This window comes from Taudactylus pleione, unplaced genomic scaffold, assembly GCF_031769625.1.
Source record: "Taudactylus pleione unplaced genomic scaffold, aTauple2 ptg000202l, whole genome shotgun sequence".
In the NCBI taxonomy this organism is placed as follows: domain Eukaryota; kingdom Metazoa; phylum Chordata; class Amphibia; order Anura; family Myobatrachidae; genus Taudactylus; species Taudactylus pleione.
In genome coordinates this window covers 5,809,569-5,824,772 of record NW_028284604.1, presented here as the reverse complement: position 1 = coordinate 5,824,772, position 15,204 = coordinate 5,809,569, and the positions used below count along the sequence as shown (strand labels likewise).

The window sequence follows — 15,204 nt, the reverse complement described above, 5'->3', positions numbered from 1 at the left end:
TCAGTTATGTGATCGGACGTATTGATTATTTGTTATTTTCTACATTTATCTATGTATTGGATGACTGTATTGTTTGGAAGTATAGTATTTATAATATATGTATCGGACTGTGGCCACAGGTCACCAATATTTTAACGTAAATAAAGGTTTATTACTACAGTTAGGTTTGTACAGGCCTAGATATGAATATATGTATATTTATTTTGTGCCTTCATAACATTTGTTATGCACTACGTGAGTGCATTGTTGGCGCAATTAACTTTGACGGCTAGCGTATCACATGGTGTTGTTTACACAGGTGATCGCGAAACCGCCGAATATATTTGAACCACCCCTATTGTTTATATCGCATGTCTGGGATAAATGTAATTGAGATTATCCAATGAAAGCGTGATCTCTATAGTTATCTAATACGCCCGTGTGGTGCCCAATATTATGCACCACGTGATCGCATTGCCGGGGAGTCCTATTTCGGCTGCTGGCATATCACATGTTGTTGTTTACACATGTGATCGCGAGTTTGCCGAGGGAATACTTGAGCCACGTGGCTACTGTTTACATCACGTGATTGAGATACACGTGATTGAAATTACCCAATGAAAATTCGATCCGCACGATCACCTGATGTGCCCCGTGATTTGGGGCTGGAATGTGGATGTATCATTTCTCTAAAGCCGGACTAGCGGCTCTTAGTATTACATGATATCAATAGGACACGTGATCTTGGCTTTTCCTATCACATTACTGGCTGGCATGGCCCATCTGTTTCCTGTTTACAACATGTGACTAGGAATTTCAGCGTGATGTGATTCTCACGATATAAATGTATTGGTATGTTTTTTATTAAATAATAATTTTTATGTCATTGTCTCAGGGATGGAATATATATATTGTATATTAAGATTGTGATTGATAGATCCTTGTTTTTATTTACGGCTTGGTTGATTAAGTAATCTTTTTTGCATCAGCTGACATCATTTGTATCCCATTAGGGGTATAAAGAGCCATCATTTCAGTCAAAGAGAACACTGCTACTGAGGAAGGTGTGGGTGATTCCACATCGAAACGCGTTTAGCTGCTCCCCCTTATCGCTCATCCCATTGGGAGTTCATCTGACTCTGTTCCGGACCAGCGACTTTGCTTCATCCAGCCAACTCCTCTCTCTGGAACCACGGCAAATATCACCTGGTGGAATTATAATAAGGACGTGATGCTCCATTGGAGGCTGGTAAATACAACTACAGCTGGACATTAATCCGGACTGAGAATCGATGTATGTTTATTTCAACTATTTACCATATTTTCATGACTCTTGAAGGAATACCCCCTTCTGGTGATTTACCATCAAGTGGACAGCATTTATATATTGTGTCTCAAGTGAGACTTTTATATTATTATTTTTTTGATTTTTAGACACTTAATGTCCTTTTATTGATGCTATTAAACTATTTATACTGATTACTTCAACCAAGCCGTATATACATTTTTATTTATAAATATGTTCTTTTGTTTGTTTATGGAATATTCATTATATTGAATTATTGCTATGTGAATCACATGTACCAAATCCCAACATATAATTGATATTTACTCGAATACTTCATAGCGCGGTTCTATCATTTTGTGTTCCTTTGGGAACGCCTCCGTTTGTCCAGCCACCCCCCCCACCCCGCCTACAAAACGGGGTGAGCTGTCGATCAACATCGACAGCCGCCCCGTTTGTAGCGTGCCTCGGAGCAAGATAATTTCTCTCTCACTACGGGGCTTCCACACGCGCATTGTGCACGCCGCACATACGCAATGCCCAACCATCGACCCGCTTGTGAGCGGGTCTGAATCAGGCCCCCTGTCTGATCAGTCCAAAACTCCAACCCTGCTCTATCCGAACTCTGCCTTACTGTACGACTACTCGGAAATGGCCGAGCAGTTTTGGAGAAATCTCCCGTCTAGGTCTGCGAACCAGGACTTCCCACCAAATCAGGATAGTTGGTAGGTATGATTTTACTATGTATATCCTTTGTTACTCTGTGACGGCTACAACAATAATAATAATAATAATAATAATAATAATAATAATAATAATGTGACATGAAATATTCTGTGCATATAGTTTTTTCTGACTAGATTTGGCTGATTGTCTGCATTAGACCGTTATATCTTTAAAAAAAAGTAATGAAAACAAAACATTGATGGTTAGTAAATATACTGTCTGTTAACAATTGATGTTTCTACAAAATCAGGCTATTACAATAATTTTATAATATATGTGAATATTAAAACAGTTTTATACCTATTATTTATATATTTGTGACACTGTTTTATTTATGCTGTACTCCATCAGAAGACAAGAATGCCAATTGTCAATGTACCAGTCATTCAGAAATTTGGCATAATATCAACAAAACATCACCTTGAACTTCAAAAAAAGTTATTAGAGAAAAGTGAAGAAAGTCTTGTCGGAAAGTCAACTGGTCACAGGTATAGATTGCTATATACATGTGATGTTTACAGGGCCAGATTAAGGTCTGTGGGGGCCCCTGCGCAACAAATGTATGGGGGCCCCTATCAATACAAGTTGTGTATATATATATATATATTTTTTTTTGCATATATATATATATATATATATACACACACACACATATATACTGTATACACATATGGAATGGAATTGAAATGCCGGCAGCTGGGTAGCTGCCGGTTCAAATCCCGACAGCGCTAGCCCGACACGGAGGAAATCCTAACAGCGGAGGTAAGTAATCTAACCCTCCCCTCTCCCTCTCCTAACCATCCTGTAGGGGTGCCTAACTCTAACCTCCCCCCTGTTAGTGCCTAAACCTAACCCCCCCTCCCCGCACCCTAAACCTAACCCTCCCGGGGGGGTCCCTAGCCCTAACCTCCCCCCCTGGTGCCTAAACCTAACCTCCCCCTTTCCCTAGCCTAACCCTCCCCAGGGGGGCACCTAACCATAAGTCCCCTAAACCTAACCCCCCCCTATCCCCGGCTACATCGCAACTTACCTCCGGCGCTGGACGATCGGTCCGGCGTCCTGTCGGGGTCCCGGCCTCGGGATTAACAAAGGCGTCGGTATTTCGACACCTATGTTAAATCCCCTGCCCTGATTGTAGTGTCGGCCATTCGGCTGCCGGTCTCATGACTACATCCCTACACATATATGTGTATATGTATGTACAATATGTATATATATTTTAACATGTGTGTGTGTGTATATATATATATATATATATATATATATACACACACACACATACATTGGGCTACCAGCCTGATGTCCAATGCCCCATGTAGTTGTTCCCCCTCTGCAGTGCCCCCTGTAGTTGTGCCCCTTCTGCAATGCCCCCTGTAGTCGTGCCCCCAGTACTAGCTCCCCCTACACGCCCACACCCCTGTGTAGAAACTTACCTGTCTTCGCTCCACGCCGTCAGGGCTTCCAAGTCCCGCCGCTTCTGCTGCCTGCTGGATCTAACTGGATCCAGCAGGTGCGCAGGCTCCTCACATCGCATCACTGGAAACGCTGGCCTCTGAAGCGATCAGAGGATTTAGAAGCCAATGTTCACAGTTGCTTTAAGTAAGTTGGTCGCAATCTACTGGCAGGAGCTCCGCGAGCTACAAGTAGATAGCTAACAACCTTATGGCTGGGCCTGATCTGGGTGATTTGGCCATGGGTCGGGGACAGTGTGTGGGGGCCCCAGGATGACCGCCCCTGTCGCCTTGCCTATAATCCGGCCCTGGATGTTTAAATGATAAGGTTTATACTTAACACACTGGGATGTACGAAAGTGGCCTATTGTCTGATTCAGGCCGTGAGAGGCACGACTTCAGCTGCCATTGCCGGAAACTGCAACCTGCCCCCTCTCTCCTAATTGAACTGAGCCCTTTGTATGATGCCAACAAGCAGACTCAAGAAAGGCGTGTCAGATAAACCAGTATTTTCAACAAGTGTTGTAGATACCTCATATAAAATAAAATCAAACTCAGTGTAATACATTTAAATAGAAGTAATTACAGTGTCTGTTTCAGAAATCTGAATTAGTCAGGCTCATCAGTATAGTATTTTTTTCCAATGGAAATTCTAGCAGTTCCAGAAGGTTGCTTGCAACTCCGATGCCTATTACTTCTCAGATATTACAGAGAGGGGAACGTCTGTACACTTCATCCATGTAGGGAATTACCTGAAGGATCAAAATTTATATAATGTTGTAGTACAGAGGTTCCCAAACGCGGTCCTCAAGGCTCCCCAACAGTTCAGGTTTTAGAGATATCCATGGTTGACCACAGGTAACTTAATTAGTACCTCAGTCAATTTGATTTAATCACCTGTGCTCAACCATGGATATCTCTAAAACCTGAACTGTTGGGGAGCATTGAGGATAACGTTTGGGAACCTCTGGTGTAGTATATAAAACTAATTGAATAGCTGTCCTGCTGAAATATTGGGCTGGGTACATTAATAAAACATGTTATAGGATCATCATAAGAATCTTATAAACTCAAACAAAAGGTCGCTGTCACGTCTGAGAGTTGAAACAGGCGTGGGAGGCTGAAGTGTAGGATGATGGGTCCGAAGGCGAGGACAAGAATGCAATGTCTTTATTAGGAATGAGAACTGGAGATAACTGTATAGATGAGCAGAATCGGGTTGGGACCGATGATGCTAGATTGTTGAATAAGGCTGGAGTGACCAGTAATGCTGAACTGAAGAGCTGGATCGGTTTGAGACCGAAGTTGATGAATTGAAGAACTTGATGAATATGAATCCGATATTAATGAATTGATGAACTTGATCGGTTGGGACCGATGTTGATGAATTGAAGAACTTAATTGATAAGAGTATGATGTTGATGAATTGTTGAACTTGAAAGGTTGGGACCGATGTTGATGAATTGAAGGACTTAATTGATATGAGTCCAATGTTGGAAGCATTGGATGAGACTGATGGTTGAGGTATCGCCTGGAACCGGAGTTCTCACTGGTAAAACCAGACTGGTGTGCAAGATGGTATAGGAGACTTGTTTACCAGATATAGGAACTGTATATAATTGACTGGGACCGTTCAGATACAAAGTACCTGGGAGCTCAGTACTATACTTAACACATTGGGATGTGAGAAGGTGGTCTATTGTCTGATTCAGGCCGCGAGAGGCGAGAGTTCAGCTGCCATTGCTCTCAACTGCAACCTGCCCCCCTCTCTTCTAATTGAACTGAGCCCTTTGTATGATGCCAACATAGCAGACTCAAGAAAGGCGTGTCAGATAAACCAGTATTTCCAACAATTGTAGATACCTCATATAATATAAAAGCAAACTCAGTGTAATACATTTAAATAGAAGTAATTATCTGTTTCAGAAATCTGAATTAGTCAGCCCATCAGTATAATATTTTTTTCCATTGCAAATTCCAACAGTCCCATAAGGTTGTGTTACGAATTCCGCTGGCTACTCCATGTGACACCACAAGAACCCAGCTAGCGAGATCTTCCTCCAATAACAACCGCCCATTGTTCCCTTAGAACTAGGATACATTCACCGGTACTTAGGCGGCCACCTGGACTAATGCTCGAGGTAGTAATGGCTCACGTGGAGATACAGGGGAATTCAATAGGTAAAGAATGTACAGTTAGGACTGACACAGTTGATGATGATGATAAGGATATCGACGGTCCAGATGTTGTGAGAGTAGAGTTTGGTCTTTTGGACAATAGCTTGGGAGCTGATGGTGTGCCGATGGTGAAGTGATGGTGCGGCAGTGATGCCGATGGTGCGGCAATTATGCTGATGGTGTGGCAATGGTGCGGCAATAGCCGTAGATAAACAGTCTATGGTTTAATAATGGCTTTGAGAGCCGATGGTGCAGCAATGGTGCCGATGGTGTGGAAAGTATGACGATGTTGCAGCGATGGTGCCATGTTGGGGCAATTGCCATAGATAAACAGTCTATGGTTTGACAATGGCTTTGAGAGCCGATGGTGTGGCACGTGTGCCGATGTTGCAGCGATGGTGCCGATGTTGGTGCAATTGCAGTAGAATGAACGTTGGCAGCACAGGAGCTGCTGGATTAGGCTAGGAAGCCGTTTGGTGGTAGCACGGAAGCTACTTGGAACGGCTTGGAAGCCGTATGGTGAACATTGGCAGCACGGGAGCTGCTGGATACGGCTAGGAAGCTGTTTGGAGATTGGTGAATAGGAGAACAGGAACAACCTGACTCTGCAGCCAGGCTGAGGGAACTCACAGACACTCTGTAATGCAGCCTGTGTCGCCCAGTTAACACAAGCAGCTGAGATGGTCTAGGCAGGGGCCTAAACAGCAGACAGGTGGATTCAGATGCTGCAGTAACACATAATGGAGGCAGTGAGGTGGAAACACTGCAGGTAACAAGATAAATGCAGACAGACAGGACTGTGGTATATTACTGCAGGGCTGAATGGAGACAGGATCCAGATTCAATAACCAAAGTACTCAGTAGACTGGCAAGCACTAGGAACTGAACACAGCAAACATACAGTGGTAGTGACACAGTATAACCGGCAATGAGATCAGGGCTGGGTGTATAATTATGAGATTCAGGATCCAATCAGAGACCATTCCTGGAGAGTGATTCCTAATTAAAAGGCATGTGTGTACCTGCTCTGCAAGGAGAGAGCCAGTTAATTAGTGAACACATGAAATAACACAAACACAGACAGACCTGAATGACAGGCAATTAATTGACACAGACAAGACAGGATTTCCAGCTTCCTGCAAAAAGCCAGAACAAGGATAGGACATGATGCAGTATCCCAGTAACAACTAAGACTGGGAATTGCCACCAAGATGATTTGCTAACCGCAAATCCTAACAGGTTGCTTGCAACTCCAATGCAAGCAACCTCAGCAAAAAGCGACGTTGTACTGACAACAGAGGCTAGTCAGGAAATAGAATTTATAGGGGAGGATCTCCAGGGATTGGATGCTGCGATCAGCTGGTGTGTGAGCAGCACTCTACGTGGAGGAGGAGATTCAGGTGACAGAGTCCAACATGGCTGCACACATACTGTTGTTCTGGAGGGAAGTCTGGCATGCAGTTTGTATACCATCATGCTGGGGAAACACACTGTGAGCAAGTGACTGCGGAGGGCCATCTACATGCTCAGTGACAGGACACTGAGCAGGCGGGGCAGGAGTAGACCTCAGCACCAGCCGGGAGCGATGTGCAGCGTTAACGGACCTCTGTGCTATCCGAGTGATGCACAGCGCCAGCAGACCTCAACGCTAGCCTGGATAGGCACCGGAAAGGTAAAATGGAGTCCGGAGCGTGACAGTACAGTCACTCTAGGAACCCCAGGTTTCTTCCACACTGGCAAATGAATCCTCAAATAATGGAATACATGGAAACCACTAGATGAAACTCATCTGGAACATTCTGTCTAAGGGGCTGATTCAGCTGCGGAGGCTGTGACAGGGTTCACGCAGATTCCCGAGTATCGGGAATCTGCACATGCGCTTGACCTGTACTGCGCATGTACAGTACCGGTCTGCAATACCGTACGCAGTCTAGCAGCAGACTGTCAGTGATTCACAGTCTGCTGGCATTTCTGGGCGGAGAGGGTGGCGGCGGCGGCCTCCGTTTTTCAAAACAGGGAGACGTGTTACCGCCATTGGGGAGTGGTGGAGAGGCCAGGATCTCCATCTGCGGCATCTGGCTTGTGTGACCCCATGGTCACTCAGCCAGAAGATGGAAGCGCAGATGATCCAATGCTGCGTCTAAGGATGCAGCTTGGATCAGTAATTTATGCAGGAGGCATGACGCCTTCTGCATTACCATATTAGTGCTATTGAATCATCCCTAAACTCCACTTGTCATATGTAGCACTGTTTTGGGACCTGTTTCCTGGCCAGAGACTTTTCCTGCTATATTATATAATTTTTTAATGCATGGGAAGTTTGATGTGTGATATCTTTGGCAATAAATAGAAGCATTTTAATGTCTTACACTATTGTGCCATCTATTCCATTATTCATTTGGATTCATTTGCCTGTGTGGAAGACACCTGGGGTTCCTAGAGGGACTTTTCTTGGATCTTTTACGATTCTTTTGATGAGCCTATATCATGTTTTATTAAGGTACCCAGCGTAATATTTCAGCAGAGGAGATTTTCAATTTGTTTGACATACTACAATATTATATAAATTTTCCCTGAAATAATTCTCCATATGGATGAAATGTACAGACGTCCTCTTCTCTGATATATTCTAGATGTACTAGAATACATTGCAAAAAAACTTTTTTGAAGTGTTAAAATTTGCATTGGAAAAAGATGTTATTCTGATGAGACTGACTAATTTGGATTCGTGCTGCAGATAACTACTTCTGTTGACCTTGAAAACAAATTGTCAGTGTATTACACTATGTTTGGCTATTACTTTATTTTAGGTAGTGAAGAGATCTGTTGGAAATACTTGGTTATTTGACGCAGATTCCTTACTGCTTATCGGGATCATAAATCATGTGTGCTATGCAATTTTTTCTTTGTGCTTATAGCAAAAGCTATTTGCCGCCCTCTGTTTCTATAAACCTAATGAAATTCTGTGCGCTTGTACAGGTGTATAACAGTGGACAGTGGCGTCACAAGGGGGGTGCGGCCCGCACCCGGGTGTCACCCGCTGAGGGGTGACACCAAGGTGCAGACTCCCTCTCAGTGACAGGAGCCGGGTGCTGCACTGTATAATTAAGTGCAGCACTCGGCTCCTGACACTGTGAGGGAGCCGGCACTGCAAACAGGGCAGTCACTCGGCACCTCCGGCACCCCCATTCCCCACTGTCTGCACACTTACTGTAATCACGGGGGGTACGGGCTGCGAGGCCCCGCCCCTTCCAGCGTGGCCCCGTCCCCTGTCTGCAAGGCCACGCCCCCTTTTGTCAACCCGCTCGGCTCTGCCATGCTCACAGCATCCTTTCCCGCACCAGGTGACACCATGGGGAGGGACGTCACTGACAGTGGAGGCCACCTTTTTATTGGTATTGAATTCACTGTTTTAATTTATTATTTCACAAGAAACCTTTGTGTGAAAATATCACAAGGTGCTGAGAACCCGACTTTCTTAGTAACAAAAATGTAGGGGTCAATTCAATTAGGTGCGAGTTGGCTCATGGGATTACAATCCAATTCCAAAGTAGCAATCCATTCTCCCTGCAAAGTCATGTTTTTTTGTGTGCACCCACCTGAGCAGGTGAAAAGGTAGTGAAAAATACAGGGGCACAGTGTAGAACCTCTGGTACGCCTCTCAAAATGAATAATCATGCTCTTTGAAGGGTGTAGATTTTGCCCAATAAAAACATGTCAATTTTCAGGTGAATTTATCTAAAAACCTCAAAAATGGGTTAAATGATGTGACACATGTATGGTGATATTTTGATGGGAGAGGGGTTTTGAGCTTGCAGATGGGAGCTAAAATAATTTTTTTATAAAATTTTTCAAACTTACATAAAAAAAAAAACCTGGAAAATCACAGACATTTTTCTGTACCTCAAAATACTGTAAATATGTTAATTTGCACTAAAAACCACTTGCTGGCTATCATTTTTCCACTATTAAAAGAAAATGTAACAATCAACCATTTGACACCTTTTAATAATCTCCAATACTTTGCTTATCGCCAATAACCGCTTTTTATATGCCCACGGTTGCCACTTATACGAATTGCTATTTCTATCTGGATCTCGCATTTCTTAGGTGAGCGCGTTTGTGCGGTGTATGAAAATTGGTTGATGTGAGTTCGCTTTTGCAAACTCGCACTTAATTTATTTAAACCCTTAGTTTGAAAAAGAAAGTAAAATAAAAATGCCATCCTGCACTTTTATTTTTGATGGAATAAATGCCGTGCAGACATGCACTCTATGCAATTTGTTGTTTTAAATAATACAATGTTATATACAGTATAATAGGTATTAGTTAGATACAATACCCTGTACATTCCTTTGTCGTATATATTTTTCAACCAAGGGATATTTTACTTTTATTATTTTTGATGGTTCAATAGCGGATTATAGTTCTTGTCAGTAAAATGAAGGCATTCCTTGTAATCCTTATTTAGAAGGCCGCTGGAAGTCACAGAGGAATTCATCAAACAGTTTAATGATGCAGAAGTTCTCGAGGAACAAGAGCGCATGCTTGATGCTGCTAGGAAAATACTTCTCCGATGCAAGGTAGTCACACTGTATGAAGTTTCTAATATGTTATTATGTAACATTATGCACAATATATTTATGTTCCTGAGTACTCTTCATGCTCCAGGAAAGCATTAATCTTAATGTACTGAATCATAAACACAAAACTAATCATATAAATATAGTTTATTTGTATCACATTAAAGTTGTGTAGATAACCTGGATATTTTCAGATGTACAATAAAAAATTTTTTTCAGAATCTTAGATTAGTCATACATTCTTACATAATGTGATATGCTGTATACTGTAACTAGCGACCCGCCCTGGCTTCGCTCCAGAGCAATCTCATCTCGCCATAGCCCCCTGCATCTCATAATAACCTACACCATCCTACACCATGCCACCACAGTCCCCTGCATCTCTCCGCAGCCCCCTGCATCTCATAATAACCTACACCATCCTACACCATGCCACCACAGTCCCCTGCACTTCTCCGCAGCCCCCTGCATCTCATAATAACCTACACCATCCTACACCATGCCACCACAGCCCCCTGCATCTCATAATAACCTACACCATCCTACACCATGCCACCACAGTCCCCTGCATCTCTCCGCAGCCCCCTGCATCTCATAATAACCTACACCATCCTACACCATGCCACCACAGTCCCCTGCATCTCTCCGCAGACCCCTGCATCTCACAACAACCTCCTGCTTCTCACTCCTGCCCCCTGCATTTCACCACAGCATCCTATATATCACCATTCTTCACACTCTCTTCCATCTCACCAGAGGCCCCTGCTTCTCACTCCTTCTTACCACAGCCCCCTGCAACACACCACAGGCCTCTGCATCTCACCACAATCCCCTGCATCTCACTCCTTCCCCCCTGCATCTCACCAGTGTCACCACAACCCCAACTACTGCTGCCCTGCAGCAGGCTGGGACCCGGCCACTGTGATATGCTTGGGAGGGCAGGAGGTTCATGGATGAGAGATTTGTAATACAGCTACCGTAAGAATTATCAGCAGCATGTCTCCGAGCTGGGGCACCTCTGCATATATTCACAGCCTCCATGCGCACCCCTCCGCCGGCTGCCGAACATGGCGATGAGCAATGTCCTCTTTGCACAATTTACCCTGTATTTCCTGAGCTTCCTGTTGTGCTTCCTCGCTGTGGTGCCCCTGCCTGAGAACAGCGCTGGCTTCCATGGGAGGTGCCTCCTGTTCACGGAGGGCGTGTGGCTGAGCGGGAACATCACGCTGGAGAGGGAGCACTTCCCGGTAGAGTTATGGTGTCCGAAGTCCACATGCAGGTTCAGCATATGGATGAACATTGGAACCCGATGGTGACTAGCCATCAATGCTTTTCTTCCGATGGTAGTGTTTTTACCATTTGAAGCATGTGGTTCAATGTTTCCCACCATCGACAGATTTCCATTTTGATGGTTATTTGTTTTTTTTTAATTCCTGATCGCTATGCCTAGACTGGCTCCTTCCTGACTACTGTGTGCATAAGGGGATCTTCATGGATTCTTTGGAGGCTCTCTCACTCTCTGTCTGCCTCAAACGTGACCCTCCACAGTCCCTGACTCCCTCCCCTCTCTAGGCTGTTCCTAAGCAACAGGGCACATTGCTGGCTCTGATTGGCTCAGTTTCAGATGCTGTCTTGCTGTTTCAACATCATAGGCAGCTGCTCTGGTGCAATTTTTTTCTGTGACTGCTTCACGAAAATCATCACTGCTCGGCTTCCTTTTCTCACAGATGAATGGTCCATACACCTAATTCTTCCTTGACCAATGCTGTATAAAATAGTGAAAACCCCATCAAAAGCCGTCCAGTTGTTCAAGAGATTAGCCAGAATGAACACACAGACCCCTAAACCAGGAACTTTATGAGAGAGAGAGAGAGAGAGAGAGAGAGAGAGAGAGAATGAATAATTGTTTAATAAAATCTGATCTCTATCTTATTTAATAATTCTCCAAAATATATTAGCGACCTATTACTATCTGGTGGGACAATGAGCTGTTAGTTTTGCTTAGAAACAGGATTTTTACCTACTGCTGCTTCTGCATGGATGGATCAGACGTCGGTGTAGAGAAGCAAACAGGGCACAGATTGGAGCCTTCAGGTTACTCATAGTACTATGCTTCATGGGTTTATGGAGAACCAGGGGCGAAACGGAAAAAGGAATAAGTCGCATGAAAAGACGCTCTGCTCTACCAAGTTGCGCCATGGCATGGAGCAACTAGAGGGGCCATTTAATGCACAAGGAGGCAAGAAGTATGTGGACACAATCTGTATCAAAAATCCTCTATTGTATTGCAGTTTCTGATGCTCTCTGTATTATACGGCGGTCACCATGTTGTTCTCTGTATTAGATGGTGGTTACTGTTCTTGCATTATATGGTGGTCACTGTGATGCTCTCTATATTATATGGAGGTCACTGTGTTGTTCTCTGCATGATATTGTGGGCACTTCAATCTTCTCTGCATGACATTGTGGCCACTGCAATGCTCTCTGTATTATATGGAGGTCACTGTGTTGCTCTGTATAGTATGGCGGTCACTGTGATGCTCTGTGGTGGTTACTGATGCTCTCTGTATTATAGGGGCAACTACGATAATTTTTGTTTAGTGAGGTAGTATGATACAGGTAGCGATACTTACCATTTAGTCTTGACACAGTGGAGTCTGCATGCTCCATATAATAGTGAAGAAACCCCAGAATGACAGAATAAAGCAGCAGGCACTGTCACCTTAACGTATTGGGTTTTGCCCTCACGCTAATAATATTTTAGTCTTAACAATGTTGACATCTGTATTCAAGCAAGCCAATGGTAACTATTATCTACTGAGGGTAGGTTCTTCACCATCTGGCTTAACAGCAAATAAATGATTATTTCTATCATGCTGAAGGACATTTATCCTAAAAAAAACCTGCTGTACGAGTGATAAAACTTGCAAAATCAATTCAGGCCATTGAATTGATATTGGAATCTGTTACTTTTGGCCTGTAAATATTTAAAAATCATTTAATTGTACAGTAGCTTAAACAAGTGCTAAATTTATTGATTGATTAGATTCAAGATTTAGCCATTATAAGACAAAAAAAAGTATGGTAATTATTTTAATAAGCCACTTTAGTGTAAATCAGTGGGAGTACAAGAGTTACTGTGTAGGTAACCCGGGTTACTGTGCAGTGTGAAAGGGCCCAGTTGAAATAACCCGGGTCGAGCGACCCGGCATTTCAAACTTGGGTAATGACAGGGTTGACCACGGTTCAACCTGGCTCTCAGTGCGGTGTCCCGGACACTGCTTAGGAAGATGATCTCATCTCCAAGCACCAGCTCAGCAACGATGTCGATGACGTCATCGACCAGGCATTATTGCTGGGTGGGGCCGCCAGTCTGAAAGGTTTCTCAGACGGGTCGCACCTGGGATGGATGCGTGTACATATCCCGTGTGCGTCCTGCCAATAGCGATGTGAAAGGGGTTTCATTGACTCCAAAGAGTAAGAGCTTATGAGGCATTTGCCACAAATAGCTGATTGCTCCTTGTTGTAGTAATAATATCTCTGCAGGAAGAACAAAAGTGTATTTGTTAGTTTTATTTTATTGGATTTAACACTGGTATATGCTCATGTTACTTACTCCCAATCTAACATCTAAGCTACAGCAGGCTGCTTTGAAAGCTGATCTTTGCTTTATTACCTAACCAGAATCACGTTATTATTTTATTACCTTGGTATTTTGGCCATTTTTCATGGAAAGGTTTTTGGAAATGTTTATTTTATAGACAAATTTACAGAGCCTGCAAATTATTTCTGTCATTTTGAAGATAGTAATTACAAATTACAAATTTATTATAAACAAATAATATTAATTATAAGGTGTTCTAAAGTCAGTTCTAATTACAGTAATACCAATATTATACATTTTGGTATAAAAATTTGGAGTTACATTGACCACTGCAGTTTTCATTTCATTTTTGTCATTTTAACTGTAGTGATCTTAGAAAATGACTTTAAACATTTGTGCATACAAGATTATAACAATATATGACTTTATCAGCACCATTTTTAATCTAGTGAATTTGGCCCTAGCTCTCATACCTCTATATAAGAAAGGGTATTGTCTACGTTATCTACGTTATACAGTGCCCCTTTAAAAGAACACACAGGCTACAGGCTGCCAGCTGACCCTGTAGTGTATTAAGGTGTCTATTTAAAACAAAATGTCCATGGACAACGATATAATTAACAATTCATATCGCATAGTATTGATATGATAATAACAGTCAAGTCAATTAGACTCACCCTTCCTGCGAGGTGAGTCGTTATTGAGGGTTTTTAGCAAAGTGCCGATGGGACCAAGCAGCCGCTGGAGAAATGACCAGGAACATCGTAAGTGTGACGGGACAGTGTGCAGTGGGACGGGGGCGGCTGCGTTGATCTGTCTTATCTATGCGTGACCGCGTTTTCCGGGAGGGACGAGGCCATGGTCTACGTCAGTGGACGCAGATTTCCTGGCCTTGCAAGTGACCAGGACCTGACCAGGCTGCGGTAAACTTTAGCTTACCCATCCTGGGCAAAGGAGTAACCGTCGCGGCCGATAGTTGCAATGATGATCCCAGGCTGCAACCTAGGTCGCAGTGCTGGGAACGCAGATGCAGCGAGGAGGTGTCTTTCCTACAGACACCTCCCGCTACATTAGCATTTTAGATGGACGGAATTGCACAGCCGCTTGTGTATTGGCTCTACAATTCCATCCATCTCTGAATCAGGCCCAGCTAATTGATATGGCCCATAATGTACTAGTTTTCTTACACAGTGGTAAGTATATACAGTAAGATTAAAAACACATACATAAAAACACATTCAATATAGCATATTGCATGGGTACAACCAAGACTTGAAGGAAAACAGCAACAAAGTACCATCAGTGTGTTCATTTCCAAATAGAGCCTCCTGCATATATACTCGTAATGTCTCCAAGTAATGTTCTCCCAGCGACAGGAACCATCCAACACATTTTGTT

At 43.4% G+C, this 15,204-nt stretch overlaps 1 protein-coding gene across 1 annotated transcript in view; it reads left to right on the top strand.

Annotated features, from left to right (window-relative positions):
- The first annotated feature begins 2,350 nt into the window (after positions 1-2,350).
- Positions 2,351-15,204, top strand: part of TMEM232 (transmembrane protein 232) — a 148,539-nt gene continuing 135,685 nt past the window's right edge. The window contains exons 1-2 of the mRNA XM_088477679.1: positions 2,351-2,478; positions 10,091-10,202. Of these exons, the coding sequence (XP_088333805.1) occupies positions 2,351-2,478; positions 10,091-10,202 (240 nt within the window). The remainder of the gene's footprint in view (positions 2,479-10,090; positions 10,203-15,204) is intronic.